At 43.0% G+C, this 23,181-nt stretch overlaps 1 protein-coding gene across 2 annotated transcripts in view; it reads right to left on the bottom strand.

Annotated features, from left to right (window-relative positions):
- Nucleotides 1-23,181, bottom strand: part of LOC115194208 (DENN domain-containing protein 4C) — an 81,221-nt gene that overhangs the window by 32,753 nt on the left and 25,287 nt on the right. For both annotated transcript variants that reach the window (XM_029753684.1, XM_029753686.1), the window contains exon 2: nucleotides 16,978-17,288. In XM_029753684.1, the coding sequence (XP_029609544.1) occupies nucleotides 16,978-17,276 (299 nt within the window). In that variant the 5' untranslated portion in view covers nucleotides 17,277-17,288. The remainder of the gene's footprint in view (nucleotides 1-16,977; nucleotides 17,289-23,181) is intronic.

Genomic DNA, 23,181 nt, shown 5'->3' with positions numbered 1-23,181 from the left:
AATGGGTCTTCCAAATGGACAATGACCCCAAGCATACTTCCAAAGTTGTGGCAAAATGGCTTAAGAACAACAAAGTCACGGTATTGGAGTGGCCATCACACAGCCCTGACCTCAAACTGAAGAAGCGTGTGCGAGCAAGGAGGCCTACAAACCCGACTCGGTTACACCAGCTCTGTCAGGAGGAATGAGCCAAAATTCACCCAACTTATTGTGGGAAGCTTGTGAAAGGCTACCCGAAACGTTTGCCCCAAGTTAAACAATGTAAAGGCAATGCTACCAAATACTAATTGAGTGTATGTAAACTTCTGACCCACTGGGAATGTGATGAAAGAAATAAAAGCTGAAATAAATAATTCTCTCTACTATTATTCTGACATATCACATTCTTAAAATAAAGTGGTGATCCTGACGGACCTAAGACATGTAATTTTTACTAGGATTAAATGTCAGGAATTGTGAAAAACTGAGTTTAAATGTATTTGGCTAAGGTGTATGGAAACTTCCGACTTGAACTGTATGTCTGTCTGTGTGTGTCTCCTGGCTGACATGACACTGTATTTTGGAGCTCCCGAGTGGCGCAGCGGTCTAAGGCACTGCATCTCAGTGCTAGAGGCGTCACTACAGACCCTGGTTCGATCCTGGGTTGTATCACAACCGTCCGTGATTGGGAGTCCCATAGGGCGGCACAAAATTTGCCCAGCGTCTGGCCATGGTAGGCCGTCGTTGTAAATAAGAATATGTTCTTAACTGACTTGCTAATTTAAATAAAAAGGTTAAACATGTTTTTATTTATTTTTTATTTGAGTTACCAGCCTCAAATTGCAGCCCAAATAAATGCTTCAGAGTAGAGGTCGGCCGATTATGGGGGGGGGTTTTTTCAGCGCCGATACCGATTATTGGAGGACCAAAAAAGCCGATGCCGATTAATCGGCCGATTATTGCTATGCTTTTTTAGAATATGTATACACACACACACACACACACACACACACACACACACACACACACACACACACACACACACACACACACACACACACACACACACACACACACACACACACACACACACACACACACACACACACACACACACACACAGCTCTGAAGTGACAACGATACTGAAGAGTCTGCTTAGGAGACAAATACTCAACTGTTTGAATAATAAAAATAGAGTTTAAGTTACCTGTGATGAATGCTGAAAACAAAAACTAATTTCTATATGCAGGAAATCCTATTTTAATAATGGGCATGGTAAGAATTGACTACCAAAGTGCGAGTCATAATTCCCATGACACCTTCTAGCAAAATCTGAAAAGCGGTTCCTTCATTTATTCCATAGGATATGTTTAGATTAATTTAAAATAAGGTCTGTGTTTGGTTTAGGCTTACACCACCTTGCCAATTTTATAACAATGTAGATATCCATAGGATATAACTCTGATCAATATTAGCGAAGATAAATTTTTTTGTAGAGTGGATTTATGAAAATATGTTGACAAACGTTACCTAGTGAGATTTACACGGGTATCAAAACGCCGAGGCGGTTTAAGCACAAAACACAGACCTTATTTGAAGTAGATCAAGACATTCTCTATGAAAGACATGAATGGTAAAATAACGAAGGAACCCCTTTCAAGTTCAGCCGCAAGTTATTACAGGAATTATGACACGTCGACTATTTCTCTCTAAACCATATACCTTTGACTATTACGAGCCTGCTGCTGCCTACCACCGATCAGTCAGACTGCTCTATCAAATATCAAATCATAGACTTAACTATATGGACTTAATATGGTCAAATCCGGAAACTATAATCTCGAAAACATTATTCTTTCAGTGACATACGGAACCGTTCCGTATTTTATCTAACGGGTGGCATCCATAAGTCTAAATATTCCTGTTACATCGCACAACCTACAATGTTATTTCATAGTTCCGTAAAATTCTGGCAAATTAGTTCGCAACGAGCCAGATTCTGTATACCCTGATTCTGAGTGCAACGAACGCAAGAGAACTGACACAATTTCACCTAGTTAATATTGCCTGCTAACCTGGATTTCTTTTAGCTAAATATGCAGGTTTAAAAATATATACTTCTGTGTAAAAAGGACTGTCGTTGCTCCAACGTGTACCTAACCATAAACATCAATGCCTTTCTTAAAATCAATACACAAGTATATATTTTTAAACCTGCATATTTCGTTAATATTGCCTGCTAACATGAACTTCTTTTAACTAGGAAAATTGTGTCACTTCTCTTGCAAACAGAGTCAGGGTATATGCAGCAGTTTGGGTCGCCTGGCTCGTTGCGAACTGTGAAGACTATTTCTTCCTAACAAAAACAGCCGACTTTGCCAAACGGGGGATGATTTAACCAAAGCGCATTTGCAAAAAAAGCACAATAGTTGCACGACTGTACCTAACCATAAACATCAATGCCTTTCTTAAAATCAATACACAGAAGTATATATTTTTAAACCTGAAAATTTAGCTAAACGAAATCCAGGTTAGCAGGCAATATTAACCAGGTGAAATTGTGTCACTTCTCTTGCGTTCATTGCATGCAGAGTCAGGGTATATGCAACAGTTTGGGCCGCCTGGCTCGTTGCGAACTAATTTGCCATAATTTTACGTAATTATGACATAACATTGAAGGTTGTGCAATGTAATAGGAATATTTAGACTTATGGATGCCATCCGTTAGATAAAATACGGAACGGTTCTGTATTTCACTGAATGAAAAAACGTTTTGCTTCAAGAATTGCGCTGTTTATGACTTCAAGCCTATCAACTCCCGAGTTTAAAAAAAGAAAATCGGCGATTAATCGGTATCGGACTTTTTTGGGCCTCCAATAATCGGTATCGGCGTTGAAAAATCATAAATCGGTCGACCTCTACTCCAGGACACCTACAGCATTCGATAACACAGGACGGCCAAAAATATCATCAAGGACAACCACCACCAGACCACTGCCTGTTCACCCCGCTATCATCCAGAAGGCGAGGTCAGTACAGGTGCATCAAAGCTGGGACCGAGAGACTGAAAAACAGCTTCTATCTCAAGGCCATCAGACTGTTAAACAGCCATCACTAGCACAGAGAGGTTGCTGCCTACATAGACTTGAAATCATTGCCCACTTTAATAAATGGAACGCTAATCACTTTAATAATGTTTACATATCTTGCATATGTATATACTGTATTCTATACTATCTATTGCATCTTAGCCTATGCTGCTCTGTCATTAGTCATCTATATATGTATATATTCTCATTCCATTCTTTTACTTAGATTTGTGTGTATTAGGTATTTGTTGTGGAATTGTTAGATATTACTTGTTAGATATTGCTGCACTGTTCGAATTAGAAGCACAAGCATTTTGCTACACTCACAATAACACCTGCTAAGCATGTGTATGTGACCAATAAATCTTGATTTAATGTATATGAACATAGAGCAGCAGCCTCTTAGGTGCACGGCTGAGTAACCGAGTGGTAGCCGGCAAGTGTCAGTGACTTAATTCAAGGCAGGGTACTGGGTGGAGGCCGGCTAGTGATGGCGAGGGTGATGAGATTGAAAAACAGCTTCTGTCTCTCGGTCCCAGCTTTGATGCACCTGTACTGACCTCGCCTTCTGGATGATAGCGGGGTCAACAGGCCGTGGCTCAGAAGCTTGATGATCTTCTTGGCCTTCCTGTGACATCGGGTGGTGCAGATGTCCTGAAGGGCAGGCAGTGTGCCTCGGTGATGTGTTGGGCAAACCGCACCACCCTCTTGAGCGCCCTGCGGTTGCGGACTGTGCAGTTGTCATACCAGGCGGTGATACAGCCTGACAGAAAGCTCTCAACGGTGCATGTGTAAAAAGTTTGTAAAGGTCTTATGGGCCGAACCAACTTTCTTCAGCCTCCTGTTGCGCCTTATTCACCACACTATCTGTGTGGGTGGACCATTTCAGATTGTCAATGATGTGTACGCCGCGGAACTTGAAGCTTTTCACCTTTTCCACTGCGGCCCCGTCGATCTGGATGGGGGCGTGCTCCCTCTGCTGTCTCCTGAAGTCCCCAATGAGCTCCTTCGTTTTGTTGACGTTGAGGTTATTTTTCTGGAACCACTCCACCAGGGCCCTCACCTCCTCCCTTTGGGCTGTCTCGTTGTTGCTGGTAATATGGCCGAACACAGGCCGGAATTATTTTACAAATGGTGAAGCAGACTGGAGGTTGGGGAGCAATGATTTACCCACTTCTGTGGACAGGTATAGTCTTTCATAAACTGGAAAGAATGAAAGTGCCTTAAAAAGACGAAATACCGCCATATCCCACAGTATGTAACAACTAACACAGCTACTCGGTTTCAACTGCCATCTAAATACTTTAGCCTACGTTGTATCGGAGTGCAACAATGGGCAATCAAATCACCATGACCTTGTATCACAATGGAGCGTCTGGGCTCAAGCTGGGATAGCCTTGGGTCCAGTTTCATAAATGTACCCACCCGCTAACAAAAATACTGCCATCCATTGTTGCCTGGCCTTAGGCAAGTAGCATAATAGAGGGATTCCACATACAGTGCATTTAGAGTGACCTAGAGTGCAGGAATGTAATTAATTCATGGCAAAATCCTATTTGTACCACCTACTATCCCATGGCCTTCGATGACAAGTCTGTCCTGAGGCCATATAGGACCACAGGTGAACTGCCCTATGCAGTATTTTTTATTGGTGTTGATGTTGGATATCCGTTTGCACTGCTTAGCAAACTGCAGAGAAAGAAGTGGAAAAGATGGCCAGATAGCCAGAGGGAGGTAGAGAGAATGAGAGAGAGGAAGCGAGGTAGAGAGCAGGGTAGAGTGACAGAAAGAGGAGCGAGAGTGAGACAGAATCATGTCTTCGCTCATGTGGCTAGCCTTTGACTTGCATTCAACAGGCCGGAGTGTCAACAGCATGTGAGGAAGCTGAGATTGCACCACTCTGCTATCTGCCAAAGTGCTGGCAGCAGAATGACTCCTGCCCACACAATCAGAGCCACACTAATCAGAATGCTCTCTCTCTCTCTCTATGCAGACAGTCTCTCAACTAGTAGGTCTATACTACCACAGTAAAGTTATGCAGGTTTAACTGAGCTTTCTCTAGAGTTTAACTCCAATATATACTATAAAGGATCCTTCAGAAAACAAATACAAATGGTAAATAAACAGGTATTTTTAAGTTTTAGGTTTATTCAACCTCGCAACACCAAAATAGGTATAGGAATCTTGATGTGTTTCCATGGTGCAACATTTTGCAAGTTCAGTGTGGTCATATTTCAAGTCAAGTCAATAGGGGTAATTTCTACGCACCTCTCACTCTGACCACATGTCACATGCCTGCTGGAAACAAAAACATGCAGCGAAGGCAAATCTCAAAGGAAGAGAGTGAATATTTTCTGATGGTTGGGGAATAACTGTGGTTTCTTCTCAAGGAATTGTTGAGAAACTTGTTCAGTCTCCTCCATAGCCTCTGAAGCGAACCGACCAGGGTTCTGAAGTGAACCGAGCTCAACATGGCAGGCTATAGACTAGCTAGCCTGGTCCCAGATCGGTTTGTGCTCGTCAACTCCATTGAGGTCATTGTCAAGCCAGACATTATAGGCGAGACAATAAGTTACAAGGAGTTGATACGGTAGCACCAACAGACTGACACTCAGGCCAGAGACTAGGTACTGTTGCCGAACATATTCTAGCAACCTTAGTACAACAATTAGCAACCTCGAAGGGATTTGAACCTCTTGGTGTAAGGGCTAAGGTGTTGAACTGACAGGTCGGGCTACCACCCGAATTCGCTGTGAGATCAAGTACACTCCCACAGGTAGAGGGATGTATGATGGGGTAGGTGAATGTGTGATCGCTTCATCCATATATTAAAAACACACAGTTTAATGCAAGGTACAGTTGTCTCCACTTGCCCTCCTAGGGCATGTTTAGAAGAAATATAGCCATGGCAAGTAATCATGGTTTTCTATTTGTGTTGAGGAACTTTGGTAGTTTGTGCAGTATTAAAAGGGAGGGGGGGAGGGGGGGGGGGGGGGGGGCAATTTGTGGCCAGAACTGCCTGTTTCTGAAGACAAGGCTGGTTTTCCATCCAGGCTTCCCCTTTACCGAGTCAGTTCTTCCTCTGAATAGAACTACCCTGGTCAGCCTCTTCACTGGGCAATCTGAGTCAGACATCTTTAGCACATGACTCATTTCAACCTTCCAGACAGTTGAGAGCAAACTGGAGAAAGACACATTCTAGCGCGGCGCTATCATGCATTGATGTTTCTAAAGTACTACACAAGAGGTTGACCGAAGGGCGAAGCAATATATTGTGTATTAAGTATTATCAAAATGCAAGTCTTCGGATTTCAGCATTCCATGGTTTTTAAAACTACCTCACCGCATCCACCCACACAGGCCAGCAGCACACCACCCTGCATTCCACTGCTGGCTTGCCTCTGAAGCTAAGCAGGGTTGGTCCTGGTTGGTCCCTGGATAAGAGATCAGATGCTGCTGGAAGAGGTGTTGGAGGGCCAGTGGGAGGCACGCTTTCCTCTGGTCTAAAAAAATATATATCCCAATGCCCCAGGGCTGTGATTGGGGACATTGCCATGTGTAGAGTGCCGTCTTTTGGACGGGACGTTAAACGGGTGTTCTGACTCTCTGTGGTCACTAAAGATCCCATGGAACTTATCGTAAGAGTAGGGGTGTTAACCCCGGTGTCCTGGCTAAATTCCCAATCTGGCCCTCATACCATCATGGCCACCTAATCATCCCCAGCTTCCAATTGGCTCATTCATCCCCCCGTCCCCTGCAAAGATTTCCCAGGTCATTGCTGTAAATGAGAATGTGCTCTCAGTCAACTTACCTGGTAAAATATGGGTAACATTTTTTAAAATTATTATTAAAAACAGGAATCTAGATGTAATCAGGAATGCAATCAGTCTACCACTACAACCTATACTCTGGTTGACAGCAATTACTGCAGGAGTTCCAAAGCAACGTTACTAGCAGTCAAAGTCAAATCCTTGCTTCCGCCGACCTTATATCCTTCAAGGATTTGACAGTCTCTTATATGCAGCATGCCTTGGGCACAGCCAATAGCTGTGCCCTCCTTGTACCAAGTAATTGCAATCCTGGGAAGGTCACAAGAGCCAAGGAAGGGACACTTTGTGACATGAGAAGGAACACAGACAGGTCCCAGGCCCTTATGTTTTGTATCTGGCAGCCGGTGCACCATTCATTCTGAACGGGAGGCGAAAGAATCCAAAGAGGCCGCATAGGAAGGACAAGCGCCAGTGAACTCCTAATTAACACACAAGAACAAGTTGGAACAGTGACAGTCAATGGTGAAACACTGAACACAGGGGCTGGGGGGCAAGGAAATGGGGTCTTGCAACTGCTGAGAAGAGCAGAAGGACGATGAATAATTTACAGGTGCCATTTTTTATTATTTTGCCCATTCTTATGTTGAAACTTTCTGACAGAGATGAATAACAGCATGATGTGGAATAGCCATCCGTAGATGGCTGAGATGGATGGGAGAGCGGCACTGAGCCAAAAATATGTTATGACCTCATCCCCAATTCTACCTCCCCCTTTTCTGACAAGAAGTGGATTCTTCTGAAACCTTTACCAAGTCAGCCAGTGAAGGAATCCCATGGAACAACAGCCAAGGAGGCTTGCAGTTCATAACACTTGTATCCAGACTTGCAAACACCAAATCAGTCCCTTCTTAAACCGGGCCCAGCTCCACGATGGGGGCAAAAAGGGACTTTGCCCCCTCAGTTGAAATGTGTGCCCCCTCAGTTTTAGTTGATGTCCCGATATAGCAAAAAAAGTTCAAATGATTGAGTGACAGAAAAAAAATCTATCTCCGCTGTGCTGTGTCAGCATAATGGACAGAGTGTGACACGGTGTGTGTATGGGGGCTATGGAAAGCCACCAGAGCGGTTAGGTATGACTCCTTTGGGTTTCCATAAAAAGCAGGGGGGGACACTTCTCATCTGTTGTAGGCTAAGTGAATAACGTGACACGCCTCCGCCTATAATATTTGATTTTGATTTATAAGGGCGGGGTCAAGTTTACTGTTGAAGCTGCTTCACTCAACTCTGCCATACACACCACCACTATAGAGTTTAGTAAGCTTCTTAGCTAGCTGTAAAAAGTGTTAGTGTTATCTGCCTTCGGCTATTTAGCTAGCTCAAACCAGCTAATCTGCCACGATGGGCATCAGAAATTGGCTTCGCCAAAGTACCCAAACAAAGCCAAAAGAGAAGGAGAGTGATGATCAGCAGCATCAAACCACCAAGGCCGCCGTCAAGCCCAACAGCGATGATGCTGCCGAGCTCCAGCTAGCTCCGCGTGCAGAGCCTACCCACTAGGGTTGTGCAGTATCCAGATTTCTATACCTTCACACCATGCCATCACAGAATATATACGGTATTACCGGTTGTGCACACATACACTCAATTAGTCTTTGGTAGCATTGCCTTTAAAATTGTTTAACTTCGGTCAAACGTTTCGGGTAGCCTTCCACAAGCTTCCCACAACAAGTTTGGTGAATTTTGGCCCATTCCTCCTGACAGAGCTGGTGTAACTGAGTCAGGTTTGTAGGCCTCCTTGCTCGCACACAATTTTTCAGTTCTGCCCACAAATTTTACATGGGATTGAGGTCAGGGCTTGTGATGGCCACTCCAATACCTTGACTTTGTTGTCCTTAAGCCATTTTGCCACAACTTTGGAAGTATGCTTGTGGGTCATTGTCCATTTGGAAGACCCATTTGCGACCAAGCTTTAACTTCCTGACTGATGTCTTGAGATGTTGCTTCAATATATCCACATAATTTTCCTCCCTCATGATGCCATCTATTTTGTGAAGTGCACCAGTCTCTCCTGCAGCAAAGCACCCTCACAACATGATGCTGCCACCCCTGTGCTTCACGGTTGGGATGGTGTTCTTCGGCTTGCAAGCCTCCTCCTTTTTCCTCCAAGCATAACAATGGTCATTATGGCCAAAAAGTTCTATTTTTGTTTCATCAGACCAAAGGACATTTCTACAAAAAGTATGATCTTGTCCCCCCCAAACTTAACACAAAAGTTTTTCCAGCAGCAGACTATGATCGATATTGTCAAAAGCTGCACTGAAGTCTAACAAGACAGCCCCCCCAATCATTTTATCATCAATTTCTCTCAGCCAATCATCAGTCATTTGTGTAAGTGCTGTGCTTGTTGAGTGTCCTTCCCTACAAGCATGCTGAAATTCTGTTGTCAATTTGTTTACTGTGAAATTGTAATCTGGTCAAACAATTTTTTCCAGAAGTTTACCAAGGGTTGGTAACAGACTGATTGGTCGGCTATTTGAGCCAGTAAAGGGGGCTTTACTATTCTTGGGTAGCGGCATGACTTTAGCTTCCCTCCAGGCCTGAGGGCACACACTTTCTAGTAGTCTTAAATTGAAGATGTGGCAAATAGGAGTGGCAACATCGTCTGCTATTATCCTCAGTAATTTTCCATCCAGATTGTCAGACCCCGGTGGCATTTCATTGTTGATAGACAACAATCATTTTTTTCACCTCTTCCAAAAGTACAATTCTTGTCTTTCATAATTTGGTCCGAAATACTTGGATGTGTAGTGTCAGCATTTGTTGCTGGCATGTCATCCCTAAGTTTGCTTATCTTGCCAATGTTAAAAGTCATTAGTTTGCGATAATATCAGTTGGTTTTGTGATGAATGAGCCATCTGATTCAATGAATGAAGAAGCCGAGTTGGCTTTTTCCCCCAAAATTTAATTGAAGGTGCCCCAAAGCTTTTTACTATCATTCTTCATATAATTTCTTTCTTTCATAGTGTAGTTTGTTTTTATTTAGTTTAGTCACATGATTTCTTCATTTGCAGTACATTTGCCAATCAGTTGGGCTGCCAGACTTATTTGTTTACGTCATTTAGCAGACGCTCTTATCCAGAGCGACTTACAGTAGTGAATGCATACATTTCATACAATTTCATAAATTTTTTTGTGCTGGCCCCCCGTGGGAATCGAACTTCTGATCCCTCCTGTCTCAACCTCCAGTATTTATGCTGCAGTAGTTTATGTGTCGGGGGGCTAGGGTCAGTCTGTTACATCTGGAGTATTCTCTTGTCTTATCCGGTGTCCTGTGTGAATGTAAATATGCTCTCTCTAATTCTCTCTTTCGCTCTTTCTTTCTTTCTCTCGGAGGACCTGAGCCCTAGGACCATGCCTCAGGACTACCTGGCATGATGACTCCTTGCTGTCCCCAGTCCACCTGGCCATGCTGCTGCTCCAGTTTCAACTGTTCTGCCTGCGGCTACGGAACCCTGACCTGTTCACCGGACGTGCTTGTTGCACCCTCGACAATTACTATGATTATTATTATTTGACCATGCTGGTCATTTACGAACATTTTAACATCTTGACCATGTTCTGTTATAATATCCACCCGGCACAGCCAGAAGAGGACTGGCCACCCCTCATAGCCTGGTTCCTCTCTAGGTTTCTTCCTAGGTTTTTGGCCTTTCTCAGGAGTTTTTCCTAGGGAGTTTTTCCCAGCCACCGTGCTTCTTTCACATGCATTGCATGCTGTTTGGGGTTTTAGGCTGGGTTTCTGTACAGCACTTTGAGATTTCAGCTGATGTACGAAGGGCTATATAAATAAATTTGATTTGATTTGAACCCACAACCCTGGTGTTGCAAACACCATGCTCTACCAACTGAGCTACAGGGAGGCCATACCTTTTGCCTCGTCCCTCTCAACCATACAATTTTTCAATTCCTCATCAATCCAAGGGGATTTAACAGTTTTTACAGTCATTTTCTTAATGGGTGTGTTCTTATTAGTAACTGGAATAAGCAGTTTCATTTATGCGTCAAGTGCAGCATCTGGTTGCTCCTCATTACACACCACAGATCAGCATATATTTTTTACATCAACATATGAATCACTATACATTTGGGTGAGTTTGTTTTTTTCCCACCAAAAATAAAATTAAACCATCTAGTGTTCAGCGAAATAACAACAATGCAAAATACAGGTAGCCTAGTCAAATAATTAACATCCAATCACATTAACCGTTACTCTCTCGCGGGAATTCCACTAACGGTCCGTATGTAGCCAAACGTAGCTGCTGCTCATTCCGTTTGCTCGAAAATTGATAAATGGTTAAAAAAGATAAGGCCCGCATCCATAGCGACACATACCAGCTCTACTGGTAGTACTGCTACTATCAGCAGTACTACACCTGCCGACGACACAAGTTGTTCTGCTTCCAGGAGCACATCCAATGCTAGCGTCAGTAATTCTACATTTGTTGCTAGTCCAGCTAGCATGGACACTGACAGTTGTGAATCTGATGCAGCCGAAGAGCTACTGCCCCCTTACCCGGGAAAGCACCGAACAGACACGGACGTTGGAACATCGAAGAGGCGCAAATATGATGAGAACTACATTGATTTGGGGTTCACTTATATTGGGAGTAGTGCCTTTCCTCAGCCACAGTGTGATATATGTGCAAAAGTACTATCTCACAACTTGATGAAACCTTCACTCTTGTGGAGACATTTAGAAACGAAACATGACAATTTGAAAAATAAGTCACAGGAGTTTTTTGAATGAGAATTAAGACGACTTTCGAGTAGTAAGACATGTATAAAAGCAAAAGATACCATTAGTAAGGGGCTACCGAGTGACTAGGACAGGCAAGCCCCATACTATTGTGGAGGACTTCATTCTTTCTGCTGCCGCGGATATACCTGGGACAACGCTGGGGGAAAAGGCCCAAAAAGACTATACAGAATGTTTTCATCAAACAACGCTGTTCCACGATGCATCAGTGACATGGCAGGAGATGTTTTGAAACAATTACTGCTTCACATAAAATCCAGTGAATTCTATGCGTTACAGCTGGATGAGTCAACAGACGTGGCGGGCCTGGCACAGCTCCTGGTATATGTCCCTTACGTTTTTGGGGGGTCAATTAAGGAAGAAATCATCTTCTCCAAACCACTGGAAACCAGGACAACAGGAGAGGATGTTTTTAAAGTAATGGACAGCTTTATGACATCAAAAGTACTTTGGTGGTCAAGATGTGTTGGTATCTGTACTGATGTCGCAAAAGCCATGACAGGGAGACATAGTGGAGTGGTAACGCTCGTGCAAGCAGTTGCTTCCGATGCCACTTGGGTACACTGCAGCAACCACTGAGAGGCTCTTGCTGCCAAGGAAATGCCTGTCAACTTGAAAGCCGTTTTGGACACTACAGTGAAAATGGTTAACTTTGTAAAAGAGAGGCCCCTGAACTCTTGTGTATTTTTTGCATTATGTAATGATATGGGCAGCGACCATGTAATGCTTTTACAACATACAGAAGTGCGCTGGTTATCAAGGAGCAAAGTATTGCCAAGTTTTTTTTAATTGAGATACTAGCTTAAAGTTTTCTTTACTGACCATAATTTTCACTTGTCTGACCGCTTGCATGATGCCAAGTTTCTCACACAACTGCCCTATCTGGGTGATGTTTTTTCTCACCTGAATGATCTGAATCGAGGATTACAGGGACTCTCCGCAACTATATTCAATGTGCGGGACAAAATTGAGGCTATGATTAAGAAGTTGGAGCTCTTCTCTGTCTGCATTAACAAGGACAACACACAGGTCTTTCCATCACTGTAGGATTTTCTTGTGCGCAAATTAACTCAAGCTTACGGACAATGTCAAATGTGATATAGCAAAGCACCTGAGTAAGTTGGGTGCGCAATTACGCAGGTACTTTCCCGAAACGGACGACACAAACAACTGGATTCGTTATTCCTTTCATGCCCTGCCTCCAGTCCGCTTACCGATATCTGAACAAGAAAGCCTCATCAAAATTGCAACAAGCGGTTCTGTAAATGTCTTATTTAAAATCAGAAGCCACTGCCAGATTTCTGGATAGGGCTGCGCTCAGAGTATCCTGCCTTGGCAAATCGTGCTATTAAGACACTGATGCCCTTTGCAGCCAAGTACCTATGTGAGAGTGGATTATCGGCCTTCACTAGCATGAAAACTAAATACAGGCACAGACTGTGTGTGGGAAAAGATTGAAGACCGAGACTCTCTCCAATACAACCCAACATTGCAGAGTTACATGCATCCTTTCAAGCACACCCTTGTCATTAATATGTGGTGAGTTATTCACAATTTATGAATAAATATGGTTTTATCTGTAAGATGGCATAAATAAAGACCAAAATTATTAATTCTTATTATATTATTATTTGTGCCCTGGTCCTACAAGACCTGTCACTTCCCACGAGCCAGGTTGTGACAAAAACTCAACCTCATTCTTGTGTTTAACAAATTAATCGTATAGTGTGTGTGGCAGGCTTACAACGATGGCAAAAAACAACATTTGATAGTGCGCAGACCCAGTTGCTAGAGGGAGTACGCAGCTCTACGACAACTGAGTTAAGAAGGACGCCTGTATCTTTGTCTGGACTGGGTGTATTGACACACCATCCAAAGTGTAATTAATAACTTATGCTTAAAGGGATATTCAAATCATAGGTGCCTTTCTTTGTGAGGCATTGGAAAACCTCCCTGGTCTTTATGGTTGAATCTGTGTTCGAAATTCCCTGCTCAGGGACATTACAGATAATTATGTGTGGGGTACAAATATGAGGTAGTAATTCAAAAATCATGTTAAGCACTATTATTGCACATAGTAAAATATATGGACTCACTCTAGGCGACTTGCTAAGCAAATTTGAACTTATTTAGCCTTTCCATGACAAAGGAGAATACTTATTCATTTGTAAAAATTTCCAAAAACATAATTCCACTTTGAAATTATGGGGTATTGTGTGTAGGCCAGTGACATCAATATATATTTAATCCATTTTAAATTCAGGATGTAACATTAAGGATGTTTCGGAGGACGCATAACTTGACCTTCGCCTCTCCCGAGCCCGTTGGGGAGTTGCAGCGATGAGACAAGTACGTAATCCCAAAATTGGGGAGAAAAAAGGGTGTAGAAATCACAAAAATAAATTATAAATACAAAATATGAGTGGCTGGGAGATTTTTTTTAATGGCTGGTGGACCAAAAAGTTCATTTTAGGCCATGATCGTGCCCCCTTACAGATTTCAACTACCCTCTTAGTCACTTTATCCTGGTGCCGGGTCTGTCTTAACCAATGACTGCTGGATATTTTGACCCTGTGGGTATTAGCTACATGGACCCAGGGGTGAAATTGGTTGAAATCATATAATTAAACTAGTAGTAATGTGGGTTTTAATGACAATTTAAACACACTTTGCCTGCTGTGGAGTAGAAGTATATTAGGATAAAGGGTCTGGATTGTAGCTCTACACTGGATTGAGTTAGCAGTCAAAGCCTAGACGAAGCCTTGGGGCAATAGCTTTAAGCCTCTATTCTCATCCTTCAATCTCACAAACCTGCAAGGAGCTCAACAACAAAATGAATTCTCAGTCTCCACATCCCAAACCATGTCTGTTTCCGATAATTATGCTACGTTGGAACTACCTAAATCCAAGATGGAATTCTCTCTCTCCACTCCCAGAAGTGTCCTTTACGTGTCCTTCACGAGCCTATAACTAGCCAGAGTATGATTATGTAATTTATTTGGGTAAACACTTGATATTTGATCTGCTGTTTACACTCTAGTCAGTGACGGTTGAAGAGAAACATGTGTGTTCCCAAAGCAAGAAAGATGATTTTTTTTTTTTTAAATCAGTCGAGCCAAGTAACTGGAAACTCCAGTTTGTTGTTTGGTTAAGAAGAGTGGAGATATGTGGCTAGCAAATCTAACAGCGTAGAATGACAGGCGCCAACAAACCCCCTGGATCAAGGCTAAACACTCATTTGAGGATAGTGGTTGATTACTCTTTCAAAACGCAACACTACGGGGTGCTGTTATTTCCCTGATAGAAAGTAAAGTGCTTTAAAATTAAATGTGATTTACTTCACAAATGGGGGGATGCATTCAATTAATCTAGCAAATAAAGTGAGGGAAAAAAGTATTTGATCCCCTGCTGATTTTGTACGTTTGCCCACTGACAAAGAAATGATCAGTCTATAATTTGAATGGTAGGTTTATTTGAACAGTGAGAGAGACTGACTAACAACAAAAAAATCCAGAAAAACGCATGTCAAAAATGTTATAAATTGATTTGCATTTTAATGAGGGAAATAAGTATTTGACCCCTCTGCAAAACATGACTTTGTCCTTGGTGGCAAAACCCTTGTTGGCAATCACAGAGGGCAGACGTTTCTTGTAGTTGGCCACCAGGTTCGCACACATCTCAGGAGGGATTTTGTCCCACTCCTCTTTGCAGATCTTCTCCAAGTCATTAAGGTTTCGAGGCTGACATTTGGCAACTTGAACCTTCAGCTCCTTCCACAGATTTTCTATGGGATTAAGGTCTGGAGACTGGCTAGGCCACTCCAGGACCTTAATGTGCTTCTTCTTGAGACACTCCTTTGTTGCCTTGGCCGTGTGTTTTGGGTCATTGTCATGCTGGAATACCCATCCACAACCCATTTTCAATGCCCTGGCTGAGGGAAGGAGGTTCTCACCCAAGATTTGACGGTACATGGCCCCGTCCATCGTCCCTTTGATACGGTGAAGTTGTCCTGTCCCCTTAGCAGAAAAACACACCCAAAGCATAATGTTTCCACCTCCATGTTTGACGGTGGGGATGGTGTTCTTGGGGTCATGGGCAGCATTCCTCCTCCTCCAAACACGGCGAGTTGAGTTGATGCCAAAGAGCTCCATTTTGGTCTCATCTGACCACAACACTTTCACCCAGTTGTCCTCTGAATCATTCAGATGTACATTGGCAAACTTCAGACGGGCATGTATATGTTTGCTTTCTTGAGCAGGGGGACCTTGCGAGCGCTGCAGGATTTCAGTCCTTCACGGCGTAGTGTGTTACCAATTGTTTTCTTGGTGACTATGGTCCCAGCTGCCTTAAGATCATTGACAAGATCCTCCCGTGTAGTTCTGGGCTGATTCCTCACCGTTCTCTTGATCATTGCAACTCCACAAGGTGAGATCTTGCATGGAGTCCCAGGCCGAGGGAGATTGACAGTTCGTTTGTGTTTCTTCCATTTGCGAATAATCACACCAACTGTTGTCACCTTCTCACCAAGCTGCTTGGCGATGGTTTTGTAGCCCATTCCAGCCTTGTGTAGGTCTACAATCTTGTCCCTGACATCCTTGGAGAGCTCTTTGGTCTTGGCCATGGTGGAGAGTTTGGAATCTGATTGATTGATTGATTGCTTCTGTGGACAGGTGTCTTTTATACAGGTAACAAACTGAGATTAGGAGCACTCCCTTTAAGAGTGTGCTCCTAATCTCAGCTCGTTACCTGTATAAAAGACACCTGGGAGCCAGAAATCTTTCTGATTGAGAGGGGGTCAAATACTTATTTGCCTCATTAAAATGCAAATCAATTTATAAAATTTTTAGCATGCATTTTTCTGGATTCTTTTGTTGTTATTCTGTCTCTCACTGTTCAAATAAACCTACCATTAAAATTATAGACTGATAATTTCTTTGTCAGTGGGCAAATGTACAAAATCAGCAGGGGATCAAATACTTTTTTCCCCCTCACTGTAACCCAAAAGCACTACAAATAATAAGCAAGCAATAGGCCTACATTGCAGAGGGTTATTCCACAATAGCTCAATAATAGACAAGAAGCAATTTTCATTACCATTTTCTCTCCTATCAGTGTCGTTTTCAAAGAAAGGGATTAAGGTAGATGTACTTTGCAGCTCTATTAGAGATGACTATTCTGGTAATTGGTCTCATTGGGACGAGGAAGGGATTATGAGGCTATGGCGCACCTGTTTCAGAGTTCACCCTAATGATACCATTGTGAAACACCCTTTTTTTTGGGGGGGGGGGGGGTTTCACAGTAAAGCGCACACAGACGGACTCACCCGATGTCGATGAGCGGGGGCTTGTCGCGGTCCCTCTTGTAGCAGAGGAACAGCTCGTGGCTCTTAAGGCTGCCGTGGTTGAGGTTGGCCTGCTGCCCACTGTAGGTGCTCTCCATGCATGTGAAGCCCTCGGGAACAGTCTCGCCCGCTGACTTGTTGATGATGGCCAGGTCAGTAATGGGCGCCTTGGGCCCGCTGGACTTGGTCTCCGACAGGTCCTGCTCCAGGGGCGTGGACTTGTCCGTCAGCCCGGCCACCACAAAGTAGTCGGTCACACGGTGGCCCTTGTCCTCAATCATGGCTGGTCGTGCCTGGGGAGAGAAGAGACGGTTGGGGCAAGGTCAAAAGTGAGGATAGAGGTCAGAGAATCGGAAAATGTTTTTGGTTTGTTATCAAAGTAGGGATATGTCTATGGAGTTTGGGCTGAATTTGGGCCTTATCCTGTAAGAGCAATGCAGCCTAGGTCTTAGTCTATAAAATGGTACAGAGCAAGTCACATGGGAACGACCTGCTCCTTATATCACACAGGCACCATAGGACAATCCTTTACATTCTAACAGTGTATGTGGAATCCCTAATGACTGTATACGTGTCTAAACAGCATCCCACCATAAAGTACTAAGGAATGACAGGGGTCTTGTGAAACGACGCGACTTATTCACAAACACTCCTGTCACTGTATATCACTTCCCAGTCCCATACTAAGGGACATGGAGAGAGTTAGGAGCGTCGGTGACTAGGGAGAGGCAGAGGAGAGCGGCAGAGCCGAGCGGAATGCACCAAAACACCACTGTAAGCATAAATCAAGATGACACGAGTGTTACAAAACGTTCTCTGGAAAACGAGAGCATGGGGTCCTGTTATTCTATTCACTTGGGATATAAAAACGCTTCCTTCCCGAGATTCAAGACGACCATATGCTAAAGCTGGGCGAGGATTAATCAGATGCTTCGATTTCCTGCTGTAGAAGAAGTAGAATGATTCATCAATTAGCCATAACGAGCACTATGGCATAGAGGTAGTAATTAGATGGAATTAGTCTAACAGCTAATGGAGCGCGAACCCTCTGCTCTCAGTGAGAGGGATTGGAAACTATCACAGCTTGTTTCTTCTGCTGGTAGATATTATAACTAATAACTTATTATAGTCTGTAAATTACTGAAATCCCTCAACATATACCTTGAACAAGCCATTTACTGTGCACAATAAGCACAGGCATAAATACTGTCAACGGTAGTCTCAAATAACATGGCAGCGTAAGTCCCAGGTTACCTTGCTTGTGGGAGAGTGGGGGACCTCTAAAGACTGACCATTTTGATTTATACAGTTAGGATAACTACTTTACGGTGCAAAAAGCGGTTATTCAGACGTCCAAGAAAAACACTGGGCTTTGGGAGGAGGATACGGCAAAAAGAAGCAAACGGCTGTCTAAGAAGAAAGAAAAGCTAAGAAAGCAAACATCCCATTCTCTTCAAAGAGCGGTGGAAAATCATGCAGGAAGTGACATTTTCCAGTCGTGAGTCAGCTGCAGCATGGGGCAGGAGCAGGAGAGAAACGTGGCCCCTCTGAACTGAAGGAGGAGCACCCGGCAGGCTCTGGACTTAATTTAGCCCACTTCATAACAGTGTTTAATAATCTCGGTCTCAGAGACTTTTAGCACGGCACTGTGACCTCATCCTTGACACTTAATTGGTCAGATGTTATCTGGTGTTTCACGTGTAGTTTGATGAGGAGATGCTATCGAGTACAATACAGGGAAAACCAATGGCATGAACAAGCACACGGAAGTACTGATAAATATCACCATACTCAACGCAGAAACACACCAAAACCATCACATTTAGAGTATCGAGTGTCAAACCTGAATGTAGGCCCCAAAAAAATGCCTTCATAATCTGGAAACAATTTGAATGTCAGACTCTAGTTTGCATTGTATACTGAACAAAAATATAAAAGCAACATGCAACAATTTCAAAGATTTTACTGAGTTACAGTTCATGTAGGAAAATATGCCCACCCACTGTGGAGCCAGGCCCAGGTAATCATTCCTACAGTCACCCTCAAGACATGAGACATTTGTGGCATTGTGTTGTGACAAAACTGCACATTTTAAAGTGGCCTTGTAATGCCCCAGCTCACGGTGCACCTGTGTAATGACCATGCAGTTTAATCAGCTTTGTGATATGCCACACCTGTCAGGTGGATGGATTATCTTGGCAAAGGAGAACTGCTCACTAATAGGTATGTAAACAAATTTGTGCCATTATTTATAGAAAGAAATAAGGTATAGGAAATGTTGGGATTTTTTTTTCTCCCCTTCATCTCATGAAACACTTTACATGTTGCGTTTATATTTTTGTTCATTGTTGTTGATCAAAGAAACATTGGAGAGGGAGAGAGCAACAAAACGGATACACAGCCAGAAGACCGCAAATGATTCTTGCTGTCTCCTGGCTGTGTATCCGTTTTGTTGCGCTCTCCCTCTCCAACGTTTCTTGTCATAATCGTAACATAACCTATTGTGGTCACAACAACTTGACCCACTTCTTCATACAACTCTCAGCGTCAAGTATGGGCTATGACGATTCTGGATTTTTGGGAAACGATACACTGTCACGCAAATGGACATGGGGATTGTCATAGTCGTAATTTTTGTAGAAAAATGTTTTGAGCTTGTAGTGTATCATAATGCACCTTCGAAAATTTGCTCAGACATACACTACATGGCCAAAAGCATGTGGACACCCCTTCAAATTAGTTGATTTGGCTATTTTAGTCACACTTGTTGCTGACAGGTGTATTAAATCGAACACACAACCATGCAATCTCCATAGACAAACATTCACAGTAGCCTGGCCTTCCTGAAGAGCTCAGTGACTTTCAACATTGCACCGTCATAGGATGCCACCTTCCCAACAAGTCCGTTCGTCAAATGAGCTGCCCAGGACAACTGTAAATGCTGTTATTGTGAAGTGGAAACATCTAGGAGCAACACAGCTCAGCCCCGAAGTGGTAGGCCACACAGAAAGGGACCGCAGAGTGCTGAAGCGCATAAAAATCATCTGTCCGCGGTTGCAACACTCACTACCGAGTTTCAAACAAGAACTGCTTGTCAGGAGCTTCATGAAATGGGTTTCCATGGCCGAGCAGCCGCACACAAGCCTAAAAGGACCATGCGCAATGCCAAGAGTCGGCTGGAGTGGTGTAAAGCTTGCTGCCATTGCACTCTGGAAACGCCTTCTCTGGAGTGATGAATCATGCTACACCATCTGGCAGTCTGACAGACGATTCTGGGTTTGGCGGATGCCAGGAGAACGCTACCTGCCTCAATGCATAGTGCCAACTGTAAAGTTTGATGGAGGATGAATAAAATGGTCTGGGGCTGTTTTTCATGGTTTGGGCTAGACCCCATCGTTCCAGTGAAGTGAAATCGTAACACTACAGCATACAATGACATTCTAAACGATTCTGTGCTTCCAACTTTGTGACAACAGTTTGGGAAAGGCCCTTTCCTGTTTCACCATGACAATGCCCCTGTGCACAAAGCGAGGTCCATACAGAAATGGTTTGTCGAAATCGGTGTGGAAGAACTTGACTGGTCTGCACAGAGCCCTGACCTCAACCCCATCGAACACTTTTGGGATGAATTGGAACGCCGACTGCGAGCCAGGCCTAATCGCGCAACATCAGTGCCCGACCTCAGTAATGCTTTTGTAGCTGAATGGAAGCAAGTCCCCGCAGCAATGTTCCAACATCTAGTGGAAAGCCTTCCCAGAAGAGCGGAGGCTGTTATAGCAGCAAAGGGGGGGTATCAACTCCATATTAACGCCCATGATTTTGGAATGAGATGTTCGACAACATACTTTTGGCCATGTAGTGCACCGAATAAATACAACACAGCCTTGCTGACACCCCTATCTAAAAAACAGTTAATGATTTTAACCGCTTCGAACTTTTGGAAATTAAGCTTCTTCTCCCGACCACGCTGTTCTGCTCGTAAAATTATTACCAACTCTAACCACCACAAACTCACTTTACATTACATTTTAGTCATTTAGCAGACGCTCTCATCCAGAGCGACTTACAGTAGTGAATGCATACATTTCATACATTTTTTTTCTTCCCCGTACTGGTCCCCCGTGGGAATCGAACCCACAACCCTGGCGTTGCAAACACCATGCTCTACCAACTGAGCCACACGGGAACTCATATTAGGTAAACTATATCTACTTGCATATACAGTTGAATCCCTCTCTCACCTAAAATAAATGTATTAAGACGATGGCGATCATTTTCTTAAAGTTCACTGTTATTGTCCATAATTGTCAGTTACACGATTATACAATAATTGTGCCAGCCCTATGTAGACCAAAGACTGGGACCTCACAACAGGGCTGTCACCTAGGTTACAGACTACTGTACATTTGTACCCCTGCAGTTGGGTCCATAAAAAGACATAACACTCTCTCACCATGTCAGAAAGTTGACCCAAATTGTGCCCCGTTTGTTCCAAGTAAATGTCATGCACTAAGCTACATGGGTATTGTGTCCTGTCTGTACAAGGAAAGGACAGGGACAAGAAGTACTGAGTTTTGCACTTGTGCATTCACAACTATACATATTTGGACAGAAGCAATAATGAACCACATACGGTCTACAGTAAGTGAAAGGGTATGTTTAAACTCAAACAGCCGTGGTAGGTGGGATGCCATGAAGTCGGTGTTTGTGTGTTTGTTTGGTTTTACTATCCTTGTGGGGACAAGGAAAATTCTGACAAGTGTGGACATTTTAGCGGTCCCCACAAAGAAAAGGCTATTTTAGGCATGGGGTGAAGTTTAGGTTTAGAATTAGGGTTAGGTGATTCTCATTAAACTAGCTTTAAACTTGTCTGTAGCTAAATGTAGTTACAAAACCATGATGCATTTGCAAAAATAAACTATCACTCTGAAGACTAAGATGTCTAGTTTTTGGCAAAGTGTCTTGTTTGAAAATATATATATTTTTGCCAGAATGTTGTACTTTTTCACCGTTAATTCTTTTTACAGAAATGTGTCCGGACTAAACTCGAGTCATTAAAGTACAATTGTACTTTAGAAAAACCTAATTTATTTGAATAAAACAAAATATGTTGCTGTAGTTTGTCCATAAATCATAAAAATGTAAGAAGTCAAAGTTTACATTAAACTATAATATTTATTAAGTAAAAACAGTGTCACTTTTTCAAGTTCCGGTGAAAACGCCAATCATTTTTTAATAAAGTTGTATTCATCCATGATGCATCATCATAGTCCTTAGATGGGCACAAGTTAAGTTTATTTACTCGGTTATTTCCCAGTACTACTCAAGAGCCTGAGTGGTGCACCCCTGTTGGATTTCACCCCTCAAAAGGATTGCATAATGGTCCAGAGCGAGACAACACAGTTTCATGTTAAGTGAAAGATCAAGGATGAATGACTCAGGGTTTCCACAAACAAGGAAGGCAATAAAAAACGCCTTAAATAATGAGGGAGGGGTGGCGCCCCCTCTGATGTGGTTTGGTTTCTCCAGGGTAAAAGAAGTAAATGTAAATGCTAAAGTTCCCTTGAGCGGTCAAATGGCGAGGGGGGGTGAACACATTGGCTCTTTGGCTAGCTTAATGGAGGGGCATTCCACCTCAAAAAGCACAAGGAGGATTTCTGAAACAGTTTTTGCATTAAGGAACAGGTAAGATTAGCATTCCTGCAAAATTATAAATATGTATAATTTCATTGCTGAGAAATTAAGCTAATTGATCGCACCCAGATTGGCAATTTTGCTTTATAGGATTACGATAATATTCAATAGATAGAGTTCCCAACGTCCGACGTGGACCCAATTTCTTCCTTACAATGAGTAAGACACGAGGAATAGAAAACAATGGTCAAAAGCCACACATGGACCCCCCACACCAACTGCACCCCAACAATCACTATACAGTCTTTTTTGGTATACAGCCATGTTTTGCCCACTAAATGGCACTGTTTCTACTATATTTGTATCCAGTCAGAGGATGCCAACAACTACATATCCAGTACAAATTCACCATTATGGTCATGATAAGGAATGGTTGGATTAGGATTGGTTGACCAATCTAAGAGTTATTTCTTAAAAATATATATTTTTTTTTATTTATTTATTGTCGCTTCCATCAATGTAATTGCCTGCATAATTTCCAATCCCCACTAC

Source organism: Salmo trutta, chromosome 5, assembly GCF_901001165.1.
Source record: "Salmo trutta chromosome 5, fSalTru1.1, whole genome shotgun sequence".
Classification (NCBI taxonomy): Eukaryota; Metazoa; Chordata; class Actinopteri; order Salmoniformes; family Salmonidae; genus Salmo; species Salmo trutta.
Note: the sequence above shows the minus strand (reverse complement) of the source record. Positions and strands in the feature narration are given on the sequence as shown.